At 43.1% G+C, this 21,148-nt stretch overlaps 1 protein-coding gene across 5 annotated transcripts in view; it reads right to left on the bottom strand.

Moving 5' to 3' along the window:
* brwd3 (bromodomain and WD repeat domain containing 3) overlaps positions 1-21,148 on the bottom strand; it is a 117,738-nt gene that overhangs the window by 14,228 nt on the left and 82,362 nt on the right. For 2 of the 5 annotated variants that reach the window (XM_070883114.1, XM_070883117.1), the window contains 8 exons: positions 20,179-20,304; positions 19,992-20,070; positions 16,511-16,564; positions 15,224-15,373; positions 7,829-8,008; positions 6,898-7,160; positions 3,953-4,050; positions 19-177 (listed from right to left, as the gene is read on the bottom strand). In XM_070883114.1, the coding sequence (XP_070739215.1) occupies positions 19-177; positions 3,953-4,050; positions 6,898-7,160; positions 7,829-8,008; positions 15,224-15,373; positions 16,511-16,564; positions 19,992-20,070; positions 20,179-20,304 (1,109 nt within the window). The remainder of the gene's footprint in view (positions 1-18; positions 178-3,952; positions 4,051-6,897; positions 7,161-7,828; positions 8,009-15,223; positions 15,374-16,510; positions 16,565-19,991; positions 20,071-20,178; positions 20,305-21,148) is intronic. The other 3 variants (XM_070883115.1, XM_070883124.1, XM_070883116.1) reach the window with 2 other exon arrangements.

Here is a 21,148-nt window from a genome sequence, read left to right as displayed (position 1 = left end):
AGATGTATTTTCCATTACCTTGTTTTACAGGTGTAGATGTGTTGCTGGTTACTCCAGTACTTCCAGGCTCTGAATCACTTCCAATGCTTCTCTGTGTATCCCACTCAGGAAGTGGTGTCAACTGTGGATGCTCAACCTCATCATTTAGTGGTTCTGAAGGATCATCTGTTTCAGAAGCTGGAAAATTAAAATCTGTCAGCATACCCGCAAATTCACTAGTGTACTTTTAAGGACATGAATACAATTGGTCTCACTGCTGAGGAGAGAGGAAGAAAAAAATGACCCCAGGAAAAAAAAGGGAAAAGGCCAAAAAGTGGCATGTGATTAAAAAAAAAAGCTGGCTATGCATTTTCAGTAGGCAAGCAAAACCTAGTTGTCCCTAGGCCGATTTTCTTTCCTTGTGAGGAAGAGACTTACCTACTCTGGGGTTCCTCACTGCAACAGTTAATGTAGATTTCAGTAGAGTAGGACAACGGAACCTTCATCCTACCACTCTGGCATGCAATCAGACTTAAAAAAAAATTCATTCACGTGACGTAGGTGTCACTGGTTGCCCTTGAGAAGATGGTGGGTGAGCTACTTTCTTAAACCACTGCAGTCCATGTGGTGAAGGTACTCCCACTGCTGTTAGGGAGGAAGTTCCAGAATTTTGACCCAACCATGATGAAGGAATGGTGATATATTTCCAGTCATGATAGTGTGTGACTTGAAGGGAAACTTGGAGGTAGGATGGGGATCCCATGCCTTGTCCTTCTAGATGGTAGAGGTCGCGAGTTTGGGAGGTGCTGTCGAAGAAGACTTGGTGAGTTGCTGCAATGCATCTTGTAGATATTACACATTGCAGCCACGTCGTGCTGATGGTGGAGGAAGTGAATGTTTAAGGTGGTGGATGGAGTGCCAATCAAGCGGGCTGCTTTGTCCTGGATGGTGTCGAGCCTCGAGTATTGTTGGAGCTGCACTCATCCACGCAAGTGGAGAATATTCCATCAGATTCCTGACTTGTGCCTTGTAGTTGGTGGTAAGGCTTTGGGCAGTCGGGTGGTGAGTCACTCGCTGCAGAATACCCAACCTCCGAGCTGCTCTTGCAGCCACAATATTTATGTGGCTGGTCTAGTTAAGTTTCTGGTCAATGGTGACCCCCACCCCCTCCCAGGATTTTCATGGTGGAGGGGGGGGGGGTTCAACAATGGGAATGCCTTTGAATGTCATGGGGAGGTGATTAGACTATCTCTTGTTGGAGATGTTAATTGCCTGGCACTTGTGCGACGTTAATGTTACTTGCTACTTATCAGTTCAAGCCTGGATGTTGCCTAGGTCTTGCTGCATGTAGGGACAGACTGCTTTATTATATGAGGAACAGCCAATGGAACTGAACACTAAGCATCAGTGAACATCCCCACTTCTGACCTTGTGATAGAGAGAAGGTCATTGATGAAGCAGCTGAAGATGGTTGGGCCTAGGACACTGCCCTGAGGAACTCCTGCAGTGATGTCTTGGGGCTGAGATGATTGGCCTCCAACAACCACAATCATCTTCCTTTGTGCTCGGTATGACTCCAGCCAGTGCAGAGTTTTCCCTGATGCACACTGACCAGTATTACTAGGGCTCCTTGATGCCATGCTCTGTAGGATGCTGCCTTGATGTTGAGGGCAATCACTCTCGCCTCACCTCTAGAATTAAGCTCTTTTCTCCATGTTTGGACCAAGGCTATAATGAAGTCTGGAGCCAAGTGACCCTGGTGGAAACCAAACCGAGCATCGGTGAGCAGGTTATTGGTAAGCAGGTGCTGCTTGTTAGCACTGTCGACAACACCTTCCATCACTTTGCTGATGATTGAGAGTAGACGATGGGGCGGTAATTGGCCGGATTGGATTTGTACTGGTTTTTGCAGACAGGGCATACCTGGGCAATTTTTCACTTTGTCGGGTATATGCCAGTGTTGTAGCTGTACTGGAACAGAGGTGCGGCTAGTTTTGGAGCACAAGCCTTCAGCCGGGATGTTGTCGAGGCCCATAGCCTTTGCTGTGTCCAGGGTGCTCAACCCTTTCTTGATATTGCGTGGAGTGAATCGAATTGGCTGAAGATTGGCATGTGATTGAGGGGACCACAGAGGAGGCCGTGAAGGATTATCAACTTGCTGTTTCTGGCTGAAGATGGTTGCAAATAATTCAGCCTCGTCTTTTGCACTCACGTGCTGGGTTCCACCATCGTTGAGGATGGCAATGATCATGGAGCCTCCTCCTCCTGTTAGTTGCTTAACTGTCTACCACAATTCATGACTGAATGTGGCAGGACTGCAGAGCTTTGATCTGATCTGTTGGTTGTGGGATTGCCGAGTTCTGTATGCTACTTCTGCTGTTTATGCATGCAGTCCTGTGTTGTAGCTTTCAGGTTGGCACCTTGTTTTCAGGTACCCCTGGTGTTGCTCCTGATATGCTCTTCTACACTCCTCATTGAATCAGGTTGGTCGGCTAGCTTGATGGTACTGGTAGAATGAGGGGTATGTCAGGCCATGAGGTTACAGATTGTGGTGGAATACAATTCTGCTGCTGCTGATGGCCCACAGCACCTCACATTCAGCCCAGTTTTGAGCTGCTAGATCTGTTCTGAATCTATCCCATTTAGCACGGTGATAGCGCCACACACACAATGGAGGATGTTTTCAGTGTGAAGACGAGACTTTGTCTCTACAAGGACTGCGTGGTAATCACTCCTACCAATAATGTCATGTAGAGATGCATCTATGACAGGCAGATTAGTGAGGATGAGGTCAAGTAGGTTTCTCTCTCATGTTGGTTCTCTCACCACCTGCTGCATGCCCAGCCTGGCAGCTATGTCCTTCAGGGCTCAGCCAGGTTGGTCAGTAGTGGTGCTATCAAGCCATTCTTGGTGATGGGCATTGAAATCCCCCACCCAGAGTACATTCTGTCCCAGCTACCCTCAGAACTTTTTCCAAGTGGTGTTCAACATGGAAGAGTACTGATTCATCAGCTGAAAGAGGGCAGTTGGTGGTAATCAGCAGGAGATTTCCTTGCCCATGTTTGACTTGGTGACATGAGACTTCATGAGGGCCAGAGAGACAATGTTGAGGACTCCCAGGGCCATTCCCTCCTGACTGCAGAGCACTGTGCTGCCTCCTCTGATGGGTCTGTCCTCCCAGTGGGACAGGACATACCTAGGGGTTGTGATGATGGAGCCTGGGATGTTGTCTGATGGGTATGATTCTGCGAGTGTGACTGTCAGGCTGTTGCTTAACTAGACTGTGGTATAACTCTCCCAATTTTGGCACAGTCACCAGATGTTGCTGAGGAGAACTTTGCAGAGTCGTCTGTGCTATGTGCGCCTTTGTCATGTCTGAAATCGATGCCTAGATCGACGCTGAATGGTCTGTCTGGTTTTATTTTTGTTGTACTTTTTTGTCGTCGTTTGACACAACTGAGTGGTTTGCTAGGCCATTTCAGAGGACAGTTAAGAGTCCACCACATTGCTATGGGTCTGCAGTTACATATAAGCCAGACCGGGTAAGGACAGCAGTTGCCTTTCCTAAAAGGGCATTAGTGAACCAGTTTGGTTTTTACAACAATCTAATAGCTTCATGCTACAGACCATAATATTTCAGCTGAAGTAGAGCCTTACAATAGTTGTATGGCTGAAGATGACTTCACACTAAACAGTTGTAGAACTGTGAAAGTTAAATTAAATAAATGAGACCTCAATAAAATAGAGACACTAAATTTGGATGTGGCAGAAAGTTACTACGTTTAAAAAAACTATAGTGGAAGATGCTTATATTTATCAGTTTTCTGCTGAAAATGGTCTTGTAAACTGTTTAACCTTGTTTTTCTTTAAGCACAACTGAAAAAAGCTGTGGGTTATAAACTGTTGCTACACTAAAGCTTATGGGGAAATAGTGCCACCTTCATTAAAATGTCAGCACAGTTCTGACTCTCACCTTGAGATGATCTTGATGAAATGGCTCTACCAACTGAACAGGATGGCGAGGTATTCACGTATGCTTTAGGTGAAGTGTTTGCTGATTTGTGCTCTGGACTAAAAGACAAGAAACAGAATTTTAAGTGTTAATTAAGAAAAAGTAAGTGATAATTCCAGTAAGTGATAATTCTGAAGTGCAACTATTTTCAATTAGGTCTCAATATTGTAGCGAAATGGTAAAGATCGTTCAGTACATTGAGCGTTTTTGTGCACTACACGTCAGTCCAAAACAGCACAGACACTTCCGGTTGAAAAGTGGAGATTAACAGAGCAGGGTTTTTCTTTACTCAGCGGAGAATAAAACTGCCATGAAAGAGCACCTTCTGAGGACGTTATCAATACTTTCAGTTTCTCACAAAAAACCACCTGTGAAACTTGGAAGTATGTGAATCAATTAAAAAAAAATTTAATGGCCATGTCTTCTTAACCCATACTCAGGTTGTAACCAAAACCTTCAAATCTTAGTCACTGTTTTCAACTGCTGGTACTGGAAAGAAATACTGATCATAGTTTTTAATGTTCATAACACTATAATCCACTACCTCTGTTTTATAACCATTATAATTTTAACATTAAAATATTATCTGGTTGGATTCAAGTTTAAATCACTTTCAAAATAACTTTTTCTTTAAAACTCCAATCTTTATTTTTCCCTGCAAGTGTCAACCATCTGAAAAGCAGCCTTTGCAATTGACAAAATATGAAACAAAAATGGCCAATAATCTGGTCAACAGGCATACAAGCAACACCCCTTCAATCCATTCCCATGGCTCCTTTTACATCCCAAGTCAAAATGTCCCACTCCAAAGAACATTTACATCCAAAGGACGAAACCCATCATCATCTTTTTTCAGCTGACAGTACACAATGTCGTACAAGTTAGTTGACAAGTACAGAATTTACACCATTTGATAATAAAGTCAAGCCAAACAGCCCACAGGCACGAGTACAGCAACAGATGTTCGGGTAAGAGAACTTTTGTAGGCCTAGAGTTTGCACATAAGACCATAAGAAATAGGAGCGGGAGTAGGCCATTTGGCTCCTTGAGCTTGCTCTGCCATTTAACAAGACCATGGCTGATCTAATCATGGACTCAGCTCCAGTTCCCTGCCCGCTCCCCATAACCCTTTATTCCCTTATCGCTCAAAAATCTGTCTATCTCCGCCTTAAATAGATTCAATGACCCAGCCTCCACAGCTCTCTGGGGCAGAGAATGCCATAGATTTACAACCCACTAAGAAGAAATTTCTCACCTTAGTTTTAAATGGGTGGCCCCTCATTCTGAGATTATGTCCCCTAATTTTAGTTTCCCCTATGAGTGGAAACATCCTCTTGGCATCCACCTTGTCGAGCCCCCTCATTATCATGTTTCAATAAGATCACCTCTCATTCTTCTGAACTCCATTGAGTGGAGGCCCAACCTATTCAACCTATCTTCATGTCAATCCCCTCATCTCTAGAATCAACCGAGTGAATCTGCTCTGAACAGCCGCCAATGCAAGTATATCCTTCCTTAAATACGGAGACTAAAACTGTTTGCAGTACTCCAGGTGTGGCTTCACCAATACCCTGTACAGTTGTAGCAGGACTTCTCTGCTTTTATACTCCATCCTCATTGCAATAAAGGCCAACATTCCATTTGCCTTCCTGATTATTTGCTGTACCTGCATAACTTTTGGTGCTTCATGCACAAGGACCCCCAGGTCCGTCTGCACTGCAGCACTTTGCAATTTTTCTCCATTTAAATTATAATTTTGCTTTCTATTTTTCCTACCGAAGTGGATAACCTCACATTTTCCCACATTATACTCCATCTGCCAAATTTAACCCATCTATATCCCTTTGCAGATTCTTTGCATCCTCCTCACAACTTGCTTTCCCACCTATCTTTGTATCATCAGCAAATTTGGCTACATTACACTCGGTCCCTTCATCCAAGTCATTAATATAGATTGGAAATAGTTGGGATTCCAGCACTGATCCTTGTGGCACCCCACTAGTTACATTTTGCCAACCTGAAAATTACCCATTAATCCCATCTCTCTGTTTTCTGTTAGTTAGCCAATCCTATATCTATGCTAATATATTACCCTCAACCCTGTAAGCACTTATCTTGTGCAGTAAGCTTTTTTGTGGCACTTTATCGAATGCGTTCTGGAAATCCAAATACACATCATCAACTGGTTCCTCTTTATCCATCCTGTTCGTTACATCTTCAAAGAACTCCAGCAAATTTGTCAAACATGATTTCCCTTTCTTAAAACCATGCTGACTCTGCTTAACTGTATTATGATTTTCTAAATGTCCTGCTACTACTTCCTTAATAATGGACTCCAGCATTTTCCCACTGACAGATGTTAGGCTAACTGGTCTATAGTGTCCTGCTTTCTGTCTCCTACCGTTCTTAAATAGGGGTGTTACATTTGCGGTTTTCCAATCCTCTGGAACCTCTCCAGAACCCAGGGAATTTTTTGTAGATTACAACAAATGCATCCACTTCTTTTAAGATCCTAGGATGCAGACGATAGGGTCCAGGGCACTTGTCCACCTTCAAGTCCCATGAGCTTGCTTGGTACTTTTTCTCTAGTGATAGTGATTGTTTTATGATACCCCCTCCCAACAGCCCCTTGATCATCAATTATTGGGATACTTTTAGTGTCTTCTACCGTGAAGACCATCAGAAAAAGTAATTGCTTTTTCTTCGCTATCCCCATACTACAGTGATACAAAGTTATGCACTAGTAGCACAATGTGCAAAATAGGCAAAGATCAAACCTTTGTGTAAAGTTACTGCATCTGTCATGCTAACCACACAAAAACCTTCCTGTTTATTTAGCAGCATACACACATGCCATGTTATACCATTCCACTAGGAACCAGGGACTAACGATTTTACTATTTTACCTGGATGCTCTGCTGCTGCGAGAACTGCTCTTGCTGCCGGACCGAGTACTACCCTTGCTGCTGGAGGGAGAACTGCTCTCGCTGCTGCTGCTGCTGCTGCTACTGCTACTGCTGCTGCTGCTGCTGCTGCTTTTGAATCTCTTTCTATACTTCTGCCTTGGTTTGTTCTTCTTTTGGCACTTCAAGAAGAGCTTGTAGTCTGAGATGATTTTTTTAATTTGAGTTTCAAATAAAGCAGATAACCTGAGTGTCATGCTGTATATCTGTAACCACAACAATTTTACCAAGTAAACATTTGTAGCTTATAATGCATCCAAATAGAAAACAGGTTTCCAACTGTTAGAACACCAAATTCAAAATCATACTGGTTGGATCTGCTAAATTTCATTTATTCCATTATTTTAAAATATAAGCGAGAAGTTTCATTAATGTATTGAGACCAATGTTTACTTTCTCCCTATAACTGCTGGAGACAGTCAAATCCGCTGCAGATTAAAGATAAGCTTCGCTATAATGGCCACATGATAAAGTCAGACTTATTTTATAAAAAGGCAGCACCGGAAATGATTTCTGCTTGATGTAGATGTTCAAACTCAGCAGAACAGCTTTGCCATCCTTCCCCATTGTTCTCTGGCGAAAGGTAACCTCTATTTCATAAAAATGTAGATTACTTGAGAGAAGCTTCCAAGCAACAGTTCATAATGCATTATATCAGTATCAGCAATGAAGGCTATCACATTTGACCACATTGGGTTCATATCCCATTTTATCAACTTATTGAAATAACCAAATGTATGGAAACATTAATCCATAAATAAGAACATTAACCGTTTACCTTCACCAGAAAAAAAACTTAAAAATTGTCCATCGATAACTTTTTGATAACTGGTCTCCCAGTGAGGAACAGGTCAACAGTAAATGTCTTACAAACCTTTCCAAAAGAAAATATTCCTTTTACCCTTGATTTCTTGCTAGGCGTGTAGGCTTTGGCATTGCTGAATATTAATCGAACATCCTTGCAGAACTCCAGAGGAGTTTCGTAATTTCCTTCTTCAAGAGTTTCTTTCACAGTGCTGAAGTCCATTGGAGTATCTATGATATCCCTATAGTCCTACAAAGGGAATTGGAAGTGTAAGCACACATATAGCAACTAACAAGTTGCAAGATTTGTATCAAATAAAGAAAAAATGCTCCAAGTACTGAATTTCTCCTCAAACCATTGTGAAGCTGTGCAGCCCCGCATGAAGTGCTGCATTCTTACTCAATGGATAATCAGGCTTCAGGAACCCATTTTCTCCAAGATCAATTCTGAACAAACTAGTTTTAATAAATTAACTCCAGTGAAACTATGGGTGCATTTGAACTACAACTGTAGCATTGGTGTGAGATGTCTTTCTGCAGTTACTATGTAAATGCAATCTGAATCTGGAGTCAAACTCCCATCTAACACTGAAGTGAAGCAAGCAGGACTCCTGAGAGTAGAGTCTCATGCCGCTTTGCTTTGGAATCAGCTTGGGCCTTAACACCCAACATACACTAGCATCAATGTGAAGCTGCAACTTCTTCACACCAATGCTAAACTTCTTGTGTAAACACACCCTAAAATTTAAAAAAGCAATTGTTGCTAGTGCTGTTCGGGAATGTTTAAACTAGCTTGGCAGGGGGATATGAACCTGAAAATAGATTCAGTAAGAAGGGGAGTAAAGCTGGAATTAGAAAGTAAAAAAAGAAAGTGAGTTTGAAGGAGAGAGGAAACAAGCAGGAAAAAAAGGGTAAAAAACAAATTTAAAGGCACTTTGTCTAAATGCATGTAACATTCGTAACAAAATAGATGAGTTGACGGCACAAATAGATACAAATGGGTATGATCTGATAGCCATCAGAGAGGTGGTTGCAAGGTGACCAGGACTGGGAATTAAATCTTCAGGGGTATTTGACAATCCGGAAGGACAGACAGAAAGGAAAAGGAGATGGGGTAGCTCTATTCATAAAGGATGGAATCACTGCATTAGTGAGAAACAATATTGGCTCAAATGATCAGGATGTTCAAATAGTTTGGGTGCAGATAAGGAATAATAAGGGGAAAAAGTCACTGGTGGGCTTGTAGAGGTCAGACAAGCTGAATTTAGGGAGCTAGGAGTTAAATTAAAAAGTAGGGCCTCAAAGGTAGTAATCTCTGAATTACCACCAGTGCCACGTGCTAATCAGAGTAGAGGGAGCAGATTAGTTAGAATAAATACGTGGCTTGAGCAGTGGTGCAAGAGGGAGGGATTCAAATTCCTGGGATATTGGAACCAGTTCTGGGGGAAGTGGGACCTGTACAAAAGGAACGGTTTGCACTTCGGCAGGACTGGAACTGATGTCCTGGGGGTAACATTTGCAAATGCAATTCGGGAGTGTTTAAACTAATATGGCAGGGGAATGGGAACCTATGCAGTGAAACAGGGCGAAGTAATATGGAGTCAGAAACAGATGGTAGAAAGGTAAAAAGCAACAGTGGAAGGCCGAATAAACAAAGGCAAGAAACAAAGTGCCACATTACATCATAATTCTAAAAGGACCCAAAGGGTGTTAAAAAAACAAGCCTGATGGCTTTGTGTCTTAATGCAAGGAGTATCCGTAATAAGGTGGATGAATTAACTGTGCAAATAGATGTTAACAGATATGATGTGATTGGGATTACAGAGACGTGGCTCCAGTATGATCAGGGCTGGGAACTCAACATCCAAGGATATTCAACATTCAGGAAGGATAGAATAAAAGGAAAAGGAGGTGGGGTAGCATTGCTGGTTAAAGAGGAGATTAATGCAATAGTTAGGAAGGACATTAGCTTGGATGATGTGGAATCTATATGGGTAGAGCTGCAGAACACCAAAGGGCAAAAGACGTTAGTGAGAGTTGTGTACAGACCTCCAAACAGTAGTAGTGATGTTAGGGAGGGCATCAAACAGGAAATTAGGGGTGCATGCAATAAAGGTGCAGCAGTTATCATGGGTGACTTTAATATGCATATAGATTGGGCTAACCAAACTGGAAGCAATACGGTGGAGGAGGATTTCTTGGAGTGCATAAGGGATTGTTTTCTAGACCAATATGTCGAGGAACCAACTATGGGGAGGCCATCTTAGAGTGGGTGTTGTGTAATGAGAGAGGATTAATTAGCAATCTCGTTGTGCGAGGCCCCTTGGGGAAGAGTGACCATAATATGGTGGAATTCTAAATTAGGATGGAGAATGAAACAGTTAATTCAGAGACCATGGTCCAGAACTTAAAGAAGGGTAACTTTGAAGGTATGAGGCGTGAATTGGCTAGGATAGATTGGCGAATGATACTTAAGGGGTTGACAGTGGATGGGCAATGGCAGACATTTAGAGACCGCATGGATGAAGTACAACAATTGTACATCCCTGTCTGGCGTAAAAATAAAAAAGGGAAGGTGGCTCAACCATGGCTATCAAAGGAAATCAGAGATAGTATTAAAGCCAAGGAAGCGGCATACAAATTGGCCAGAAATAGCAGCGAACCCGGGGACTGGGAGAAATTTAGAACTCAGCAGAGGAGGACAAAGGGTTTGATGAGGGCAGGGAAAATAGAGTACGAGAGGAAGCTTGCAGGGAACATTAAGATGGACTGCAAAAGCTTCTATAGATATGTAAAGAGAAAAAGGTTAGTAAAGACAAACGTAGGTCCCCTGCAGTCAGAATCAGGGGAAGTCATAACTGGGAACAAAGAAATGGCAGACCAATTGAACAAGTACTTTGGTTCGGTATTCACTAAGGAGGACACAGACAACCTTCCGGATATAAAAGGGGTCAGAGGGTCTAGTAAGAAGGAGGAACTGAAGGAAATCCTTATTAGTCGGGAAATTGTGTTGGGGAAATTGATGGGATTGAAGGCCGATAAATCCCCAGGGCCTGATGGACTGCATCCCAGAGTACTTAAGGAGGTGGCCTTGGAAATAGCGGATGCATTGACAGTCATTTTCCAACATTCCATTGACTCTGGATCAGTTCCTATGGAGTGGAGGGTAGCCAATGTCACCCCACTTTTTAAAAAAGGGAGAGAGAAAACAGGGAATTATAGACCGGTCAGCCTGACATCGGTAGTGGGTAAAATGATGGAATCAATTATTAAGGATGTCATAGCAGCGCATTTGGAAAGAGGTGACATGATAGGTCCAAGTCAGCATGGATTTGTGAAAGGGAAATCATGCTTGACAAATCTTCTGGAATTTTTTGAGGATGTTTCCAGTAGAGTGGACAAGGGAGAACCAGTTGATGTGGTGGACTTGGACTTTCAGAAGGCTTTCGACAAGGTCCCACACAAGAGATTAATGTGCAAAGTTAAAGCACATGGGATTGGGCGTAGTGTGCGGACGTGGATTGAGAACTGGTTGGCAGACAGGAAGCAAAGAGTAGGAGTAAATGGGTACTTTTCAGAATGGCAGGCAGTGACTAGTGGGGTACCGCAAGGTTCTGTGCTGGGCCCCAGCTGTTTACATTGTACATTAATGATTTAGACAAGGGGATTAAATGTAGTATCTCCAAATTTGCGGATGACACTAAGTTGGGTGGCAGTGTGAGCTGCGAGGAGGATGTTATGAGGCTGCAGAGTGACTTGGATAGGTTAGGTGAGTGGGCAAATGCATGGCAGATGAAGTATAATGTGGATAAATGTGAGGTTATCCACTTTGGTGGGAAAAACAGAGACAGACTATTATCTGAATGGTGACAGATTAGGAAAAGGGGAGGTGCAACGAGACCTGGGTGTCATGGTACATCAGTCATTGAAGGTTGGCATGCAGGTACAGCAGGCGGTTAAGAAAGCAAATGGCATGTTGGCCTTCATAGCGAGGGGATTTGAGCACAGGTGCAAGGAGGTGTTACTACAGTTGTACAGGGCCTTGGTGAGGTCACACCTGGCGTATTGTGTACAGTTTTGGTCTCCTAACTTGAGGAAGGACATTCTTGCTATTGAGGGAGTGCAGCGAAGGTTCACCAGACTGATTCCCAGGATGGCGGGACTGGCATATCAAGACTGGATCAACTGGGCTTGTATGCACTGGAGTTCAGAAGAATGAGAGGGGATCTCATAGAAACGTTTAAAATTCTGATGGGTTTAGACAGGTTAGATGCAGGAAGAATGTTCCCAATGTTGGGGAAGTCCAGAACCAGGGGTCACAGTCTAAGGATAAGGGGTAAGCCATTTAGGACCGAGAGGAGGAGAAACTTCTTCACCCAGAGAGTGGTGAACCTGTGGAATTCTCTACCACAGAAAGTTGTTGAGGCCAATTCACTAAATATAGTCAAAAAGGAGTTAGATGTAGTCCTTACTACTAGGCGGTGCAGGCTCGAATGGCCTACTCCTGCACATATTTTCTATGTTTCTATGTCTTTAGGCCCCCCCTGACAGTGGCAACTCTGTTGCTCGCCGTATAAACCAGGAAATAGTGGGGGCTTGTAAAAAGGGAACAGCAATAATCATGGGTGATTTTAACCTCCATATTGATTGGACAAATCAAATTGGTCAGGGTAGCCTTGAGGAAGAGTTCATAGAGCGCAAAAGTGACGGGTTCCTTGAGCAGTATGTAACAGAACCAACCAGGGGATAGGCTATCTTAGATCTGGTCCTGTGTCATGAGACAGAATTAATAAACAATCTCCTAGTAAAGGATCCCCTTGGAATGAGTGATCAGAGCATGGTTGAATTTCAAATTCAGATGGAGGGCGAGAAAGTGGGATCTCAAACCAGCGTACTAAGCTTAAATAAAGGAGACTATGAAGGTATGAGGGCAGAGTTGGCTAAAGTGGACTGGGTAAATAGATTAAACTGTACGACGGTTGATGAACAGTGGCGTACATTTAAGGAGATATTTCACAACTCTCAAGAAAAATATATTCCAGTAAGGAGAAAAAGGTGTAAAAGAAAAGATAGCCATCCATGGCTAACTAAACAAATATCCAATTGAAAACAAGGGCATACAAAGTGGCCAAAACTAGTGGGAGGACAGGAGATTGGGAAGCTTTTACAATCCAGCAAGGAATGACTAAAAAAAATGATTAAGAAAGGGAAGATAGACTATGAAAGTAAACAAGCACAAAATATAAAAACAGATAGCAAGAGTTTCTACATGTATACAAAAAGGAAAAGAGTGGCTGAAGTAAATGTTGGCTCCTTAGAGGATGAGACTGTGGAATTAGTAATGGGGAACATGGAGATGGCAGAAATTCTGAACAAATATTTTGTATCAGTCTTTACGGTAGAGGACACAAACAATATCCCAACAGTGGATAGTCAAGGGGCTATGGGGGTGGGGGGGGAGGAACTTAACACAATCACAATCACTAAGGAGGTGGTACTCAGCAAGATAATGGGACTAAAGGCGGATAAATCCCCTGGACCTGATGCCTAGGGTCTTAAGAGAAGCAGCGGCAGGGATTGTGGATGCATTGGTTGTAATTTACCAAAATTCCCCAGATTCTGGGGAGGTCTCAGCAGATTGGAAAACCGCAAATGTAACGCCCCTATTTAAAAAAAAGAGGGAGACAGAAAGCAGAAAACTAAAGACCAGTTAGCCTAACATCTGTGATTGCGAAAATGTTGGAGTCCATTATTAAAGCAGTAGCAGGACATTTGGAAAAGCAAAATTCGGTCAGGCAGAGTCAGCATGGATTTATGAAGGGCAAGTCATGTTTGACAAATTGGCTGGATGGAATCTTTGAGGATGTCATGAACAGGGTGGCTAAAGGGGAACCAGTAGATGTGGTGTATTTGGACTTCCAGAAGGCATTTGGCAAGGTGCCACATAAAAGGTTACTGCAGAAGTTAAAAGTTCACGAGGTTGGGGATAATATATTAGCATGGATAGAGGATTGGCTAACTAACAGAAAACAGAGTGTCGGGATAAATGGTTCATTCTCGGGTTGGCAACCAGTAACTTGTGAGGTGCCGCAGGGATCAGTGCTGGGACCCCAACTATTTGCAATCTATATTAACGACTTGGAAGGAGGGACCGAGTGTAACAGCCAAATTTGCTGATGATTCAAAGATAGGTGGGAAAGCAAGTTGTGAGGAGGACGCAAATAATCTGCAAAGGGACATAGACAGGCTAAGCGAGTGGGCAAAAATTTGGCTGATGGAGTATACTGTTGGAAAATGTGAGTTCATGCACTTTGACAGAACAAATCAAAGAGCAAGTTATTATTTAAATGGAGAAAAATTGCAAAATGGTGCAGTACAGCAGGACCTGGGGATACTTGTGCATGAAACACAAAAGGTTAGTATGCAGGTACAGCAAGTGATCAGGAAGGCCAATGGAATATTGTCCTTTATTGCAAAGGGGATGGAGTATAAAAGCAGGAAAGTCTTGCTAGAGTTTATACAGGGTGTTGGTGAGGCCACACCTGGAATACTGCATGCAGTTTTGGTTTCCATATTTACGAAAGGATATACTTGCTTTGGAGGCAGTTCAGAGAAGGTTCACTCGGTTGATTCCAGAGATGGATGAGGGGGTTGACTTATGAGGAAATGTTGAGGAGGTTGGGCCTCTACTCATTGGAATTCAGAAGAATGAGACGTGATTTTAATCGAACGTATAAGATTATGAGGGGCTTGACAAGGTGGATGCAGAGGGGATGTTTCCACTGATAGGGAAGTCGAGAACTAGGGGGCATAATTTTAGAATAAGGAGCCACCCATTTAAAACTGAAATGAGGAAGAATTTCTTCTCTCAGAGGGTTGTAAATCTGTGGAATTCGCTGACTCAGGGAGCTGTGGAAGCCAGGACATTGAATAAATTTAAGACAGTGATAGACAGCTTCTTAACCGATAAGGGATTAAGGGGTTATGGGGAGCGGGCAGGGAAGTGGATTTGAGTCCATGATCAGATCAGCCATGATCGTATTAAATGGCGGAGTGGGCTCGAGAGGCCGTATGGCCTACTCCTGCTCCTATTTCTTATGTTCTTATTAGTTGACATATTTCAACTTGCAATGTATCCCATTTGAACTATGCGGTTATATTTTATCATTCATTCGGGCAGGAGTTTAACTACCTGAATAGGATGTGTTTATAAAAGTGATTTTTCTATTAAATCTTTCAGTAAAAATGTGAAGCAACAGATCTCCCATGCCATTGTTCATAGCAAGTCAGAGGATGCACTGCTTTGTAAGGCGTGTCATACCATGTAACAATCAATATATTATGCTGCTGTAAGGTGGAGCACATCCCCTAAAGTGCTGTAAATAGACACATCCTAAAGCAGAAACTAAGAAAAGCTGATGTGAACTTTAAAATTGTAATTCTCTCAAAAATAGACACTACATACTGGATATGCAAAGAGGTCCACCGGTTGCCTAAAAGGTTCAGAGTCCTCGCACTGAAACAGGAGGTTCAGAAACTCTCTGCATTGTTCCTTCCAAGCATTCACGTCAATGCTGAATGCTGGTCTTCTGTTCATCTGCCTTGGGAGCCGATGCTAAGGTTAAGAAGAAATACGCTAAATTAAAGGCAATTGTCTGGGGGGACCTTATTTAATCGTTAGCTAATCGGCCAAAGTTGCCGCTGCGTAAGAGCTCGGAGAACGGGGAGCAAACGAGGTTCAGCCAGAGCTCAATCCAATTATAAACTATTCAAGCAGTTAGCATGGTAAAAATGTATCATCCTGGGAGATTGGATGGTGCAGAAAGTCGCCACATTGTCTTTTTACCTATGGCACCGAGGATGCCAAGTTTTCGGGGGAATGAGTGGTGGGTCATAGGGTAGCCTCTCTCATGGGGAGGCAACAAAGGAACGGCCTCAAAATAGAAAAATGCTCTTTCCACATGGAAGGATAACGGTGAACATTTTTTATAAAATGTTTTCAGGAGAAATAGGAATAAATAAAACGGGCAGCTGCACACAAAGAAAGCATGGGTCAGAATGCTGTGAGCCCCAACTCCAAGCACCCCAACCTCCACAACCCATAGTCCAAGGGTATACTTACTTAAACCAGAAATATCTGACACATACTAATTCTAGAAAAAGACTTCCTGGACATAAAATTACCTGAACTACAACTACTACAGAATAAAATAAAGTTTTGTAATGATTTACCCATGAATCAACGAGGAGAAATTTCCAACCGCTTGCAACGTTTTTGGAAAATTTGAACCCAATTTCTGTTAAGACTGTGTGAATGGCTATAGTTAACAAGATTGTGAGAAAAAATTATGCACAACTGCATTAAACGGCAGAAAGTGCTCGCAATATGCAACAGGCCTGCCAGTACCTGAAAAGAAAGGTTGACATTTTGGGCTTAAACCTTTGATCAGTTCTTCTCTGTTAACTTTAGAGTGCTGATCGACTGGCTGTGTATTTTTCTTCCCTTTTTATTTCAGATTTCCAATCTTAAAACTTTAAAGTAGCAGAATTGAGATGAATGCAGTACAGCTAATGAATATTGCGAAGAATAGCTGAGGCTGCATTACATTACTAAGTGAGGGCGCAACACATCCAACAGAATAATGGATGACAATTGTATATATTGAAATAGATGGACAGGAAAATCAATCCAATGAAACAGTATAATAATGACTGGAAGTAATTTTAAACAGGCGTGTGCTTGTATACTCACTATTGTGTCTGAGGAGGTCCCAGGAGCATCAGAATCCAGCTCTGCAGCTGGTTCCTAATTTTATTTAAAAGAAACAAGTTAAATTTACAATACAAGTGTATTTAAGTGAAGCTTTAATAAAATTTGTATATTTTGCAGATTAACTTTACTCAGGAAGTGAGTATTGCTTGCATGTTTTGCTAAGTATTACATTTACCATGTAACATCTAATGGCAGTGAATGGATTAGTTCACAAAACTTTGCTCATTACATTACAAGACTGCATAATTCCCGTCATCGGCAAGAAATTTCTTACGGCCAAGATAAACTTAAAGCTTTGCCGGGGTAAGCCTTAGTCAACGTGTTTGCAAAAACAAGAACAGCACTGACGTAACCAGTCAAGGGTAACTCTAGACGCTCTGGTGGAGAAGCAATTTCTACTCTGGTTCAAGACTGATTCTGAACCTTGCTAGCTGATGCCATGGCGACTGAAGCCTCAGATCAGCAGCTGATGGTTGTGCTGGAGGGAGATAACCACTAATTGACACTTTAGTACCGATTCAATAATACAACTTAAACTTGAAGTATATGTAAGCCTCGGTAGACCCCAAGGTCTACTCCTCTATTCAGAGTGTTATATTTCCTACATTATAACAGTGAAACATAGACATAGAAACATAGAAATTTACAGCGCTGAAGGAGGCCATTTCGGCCCAACGTGTCCATGCCAGCCAACAAAGAGCCACATGGCCTGTCGCGCCCATGCTGGCTCTTTGAAAGAACAGTTGTGCTAAGTCCCCCCCCGCAGCCCCCCCATTTTTGTCCGTAACCCTGTAAGCCCATCATCCTCAAGTGTTTGGTCAAATCCCTTTGAAAATTAATTAGTCCACTTTAAAAATACTTCTGCTATAAGGCGCTTTGATATGCTGTGAAAGGTGCTATATAAATGCAGGTTCTTCCTTTTTCTTTCTATAGCCAGCCCCTAGCATAGCCAGGATTTGTACTCTAATCATGCCACCACCACTGCTACTACTGGTATATGGGAAGACTGAAGGACAGGGAGAAGGTTTGAGGGGTATGCTCCCAGAAAAAGAGGTGGGTAGGAGTTGGGCTGGTAAAGAATTAGGCACTGCAGGATTCTACTTCAGGATAGCAGAAGCCATAGTGGGCGAAGAGGAGAGGAAGCCCTGGCCATATCCAGGGGGACTTAACCCTCGGGGTGGTGCCAAAAAATGTCAACGGAGGAGTAGTGGCAAGTGTTATGGGGCATGTTGCAGTAAAGAGAAGTGGCAGGTGTTGATGATGAAAACAAATATAAGCGGGATACAAGGGAGAGAAAAGAACACAGCTGGACCAAGAGATTGTTGACATTAGGAGAGGGGAGCTTGGGAACAATACAGCAGCCAAAACATACACAATGATAGACAGAAGTGGCTGTATGATATGTAGAATCTCGATGGCATGGGCTGAACAGGCAGGTCCATGATATAGTTCATCAAGAATTGTGATCAAAGCAGTAGTCCTAATTCGCTGACACTCAGGGCCCAAGTTTCCACACGATAAAAAACGGGCGCCCCTCCGAGCTGGGCGCCCGTTTTACGCGCCTAAAAAAAAAGATCGCGATTCTGGAACGTTCTGCAGCTCCTTGTCTGCCTGGCGCGGCGCCCAGGGGGGGCGGAGCCTACACTCTCGCCGATTTTGTAAGTGGGAGGGGGCGGGTACTATTTAAATTAGTTTTTTTCCTGCCGGCAACGCTGCGCGTGCGCGTTGGAGCACGCGCAGTGTGAAGGAAACATTGGCACTCGGCCATTTTTGTAGTTTTTTGTAGCTGTTTAATTTAAAAAAAATTTTAAATAAAAGCACATTGCCATCAGCACATCGGCACTTGCAGCCTTCTCATTGTCTCCTTCCCCCCCTCCCCCGCAGGAAGAATGGGCGCCTCCCCCCCCCCACCCACCACGGGAAAGAACGGGCGCCTCAGGCTGACTGCAGCATTCTCCGTGCCTGAAGCACTTTCACACAGGTAGGAAGATAGTTTATTTAATCTTTTCTTTGCTTATAAATGTTTATTCAGGTTGGATTTATTTGTATAATATTTGTAGAAGTATAAATAAGGATTTATTGTAGAATTTAATGACTTCCCTTCCCCCCCCTACCTCGTGCTGGACGCCTAATTTGTAACCTGCGCCTGATTTTATAATGTGTAGAACAGGTTTTTTCAGTTCTACAAAAATCTTCACTTGCTCCATTCTAAGTTAGTTTGGAGTACGTTTTCACTGTGGAAACTTTGAAATCAGGCGTCAGTGGCCGGACACGACCCCTTTTGAAGAAAAAATTCTGTTCCAAAGTAGAACTGTTCTACCTGACTAGAACTGCAGAAACATTTTTTTGGAGAATTGCGATTTCTAAGATAGTCCATTCTCCACCAGTTGCTCCTAAAAATCAGGCGTAAATCATGTGAAAACTTGGGCCCTCAGTCATGCGGAGGAGGAATAAAATCCGATGGGTGGAAGGGCATATGGCCGTCGGTTGGCATCCTCAAGTACTTGACCAAATCCCTTTGAAAATTAATTATGGAAACAGCTTCCACCACCTCAGGTAGAGCCTTCCAACTCAGTGAAAAAAGCTCCCCTCATCTCCCCTCCAGATCTTTTAGAAACAGAAACATAGAAAATAGGTGCAGGAGTAGGCCATTCAGCCCTTCTAGCCTGCAAATGTTCAGCCATTCAATGAGTTCATGGCTGAACATGCAACTTCAGTACCCCATTCCTGCTTTCTCGCCATACCCCTTGATCCCCCTAGTAGTAAGGACTTCATCTAACTCCCTTTAGAATATATTTAGTGAATTGGCCTCAACTACTTTCTGTGCTAGAGAATTCCACAGGTTCACCACTCTCTGGGTGAAGAAGTTTCTCCTCATCTCGGTCCTAAATGGCTTACCCCTTATCCTTAGACTGTGACCCTTGGTTCTGGACTTCCCCAACATTGGGAACATTCTTCCTGCATCTAACCTGTCTAAACCCGTCAGAATTTTAAAAGTTTCTATGAGATCCCCTCTCATTCTTCTGAACTCCAGTGAATACAAGCCCAGTTGATCCAGTCTTTCTTGATAGGTCAGTCCCACCATCCCGGGATGGTACCAGTGATTTTAAATCTATGACCTATTGTTATTGCTATCTGCTCTATCAAAACCTCTCATCGTCTTGAAAACCTCTATTAGGACACCTCGTAACCTTTTCTGTCCCAAAGAGAATGGCCCTAACTTTTCCAACCTCGCCTCAAAACTGGTTAAAGTGTGTTTTGCAATCATCTTCTATCGGGAGAATATCTATTTTATATCTGACCTGAACTAGAGGTAACCATTACAATTCCCAAAATTTGGGGGGGTAAATTTGACACTCAGAGGATCCTACTTCTAATCTCTTTCCAGAAAGTAAACCAGATTAGTTTGATCATTTTGATGTTAATGTTAATGATCCATTATCCTGGGAAGATGTTTTACCTTGTCATTTTCATCACTGCTAAGCTCCTCGGTCTTAATTTTTTCATATAGCTCTATAATATTGGTGTAGCTCTGGTCCCTATTAATTAAAAAAAAAGCAGGTGCTAAACCACAGCATAAATCAAACATTATGAACAATAACAAAGTTTGCTTTATCTTCTTAAGCTCAAAGAAACCATCAACTCACCCAATAAATCGAACTAACACATCTGTAATTAACTTTGCAGATTTGACAATAGGACTGTCGAGCTCATTGAAAGTCCGAGCGTTATGTTCAATGTATCTTACTTCCCACATCAGGGCAGAAATTGTTCTATAATTCAGATACAAGTTAATAGCATATCCATCTTCAGTCCAACACAGTTTACAACTTCACTATGAAATGTACCAATCACTTGCCACAAGTAATAATTTTGCACTTTATTGCTGTTCATTCACAACAACTTTTATTGATGGATGCGTTTATTTGTATTAACTGAATTGCAGCAGTTTCTGATTGGTCCCCTTGGAGGATAAGCCACACCATGAAGTTTCTCTGGAATGTGTAACTGGAACTGCACAGCCTAACTTTGCACATTGTAACATGATCCATTTTGACTTCAGAAGTCAAAGAGGGCACATCCCTCCCCCAGTCGAAGTCCTTTACCCCAGCACAAGTGCATGACCTTATACAGCTCCCACCCTGCCATAGATGGGCATTGCGCGCAGATTGTTAACAGGTTTATTGGGTATGAAGTGAATAGCAACAGTATGGGTGTAAAGGGGGTTGGAAGAACGTGATCTGTCTTCCCGAGTTCTCTCTCACGCCTCCGATACCCACAACCCCGCCTCTCTCGTTTCCCCCCCCCCTCCACCCATGTGGTGTCTCTCTCCCTCCCTTCCAGCCCCCGCCAACCACGTCTCTCTCTCCCCCCCATCCCAACTCGTGCCTCTCTCTCTCTTCCCCCCCCCTCACCAGTCTCCCCCCCGCCACCCTGTCTTTCTCTCGCAACCCGTCCCCCCCCGTCTCTCTCTCTCTCTCTCCTCCCCCACCCCTCGTCTCTCTCTCTCTCTCTCCTCCCCCCACCCCTCGTCTCTCTCTCTCTCTCTCTCCCCCCACCCCCGTCTCTCTCCCGCCCCCCCGTCTCTCTCCCGCCCCCCGCCACTCCCCCCGTCTC

The sequence above is a fragment of the Pristiophorus japonicus genome, chromosome 6, assembly GCF_044704955.1.
Source record: "Pristiophorus japonicus isolate sPriJap1 chromosome 6, sPriJap1.hap1, whole genome shotgun sequence".
NCBI lineage: Eukaryota > Metazoa > Chordata > Chondrichthyes > Pristiophoridae > Pristiophorus > Pristiophorus japonicus.
This window is presented reverse-complemented; position numbering and strand designations above follow the sequence as displayed.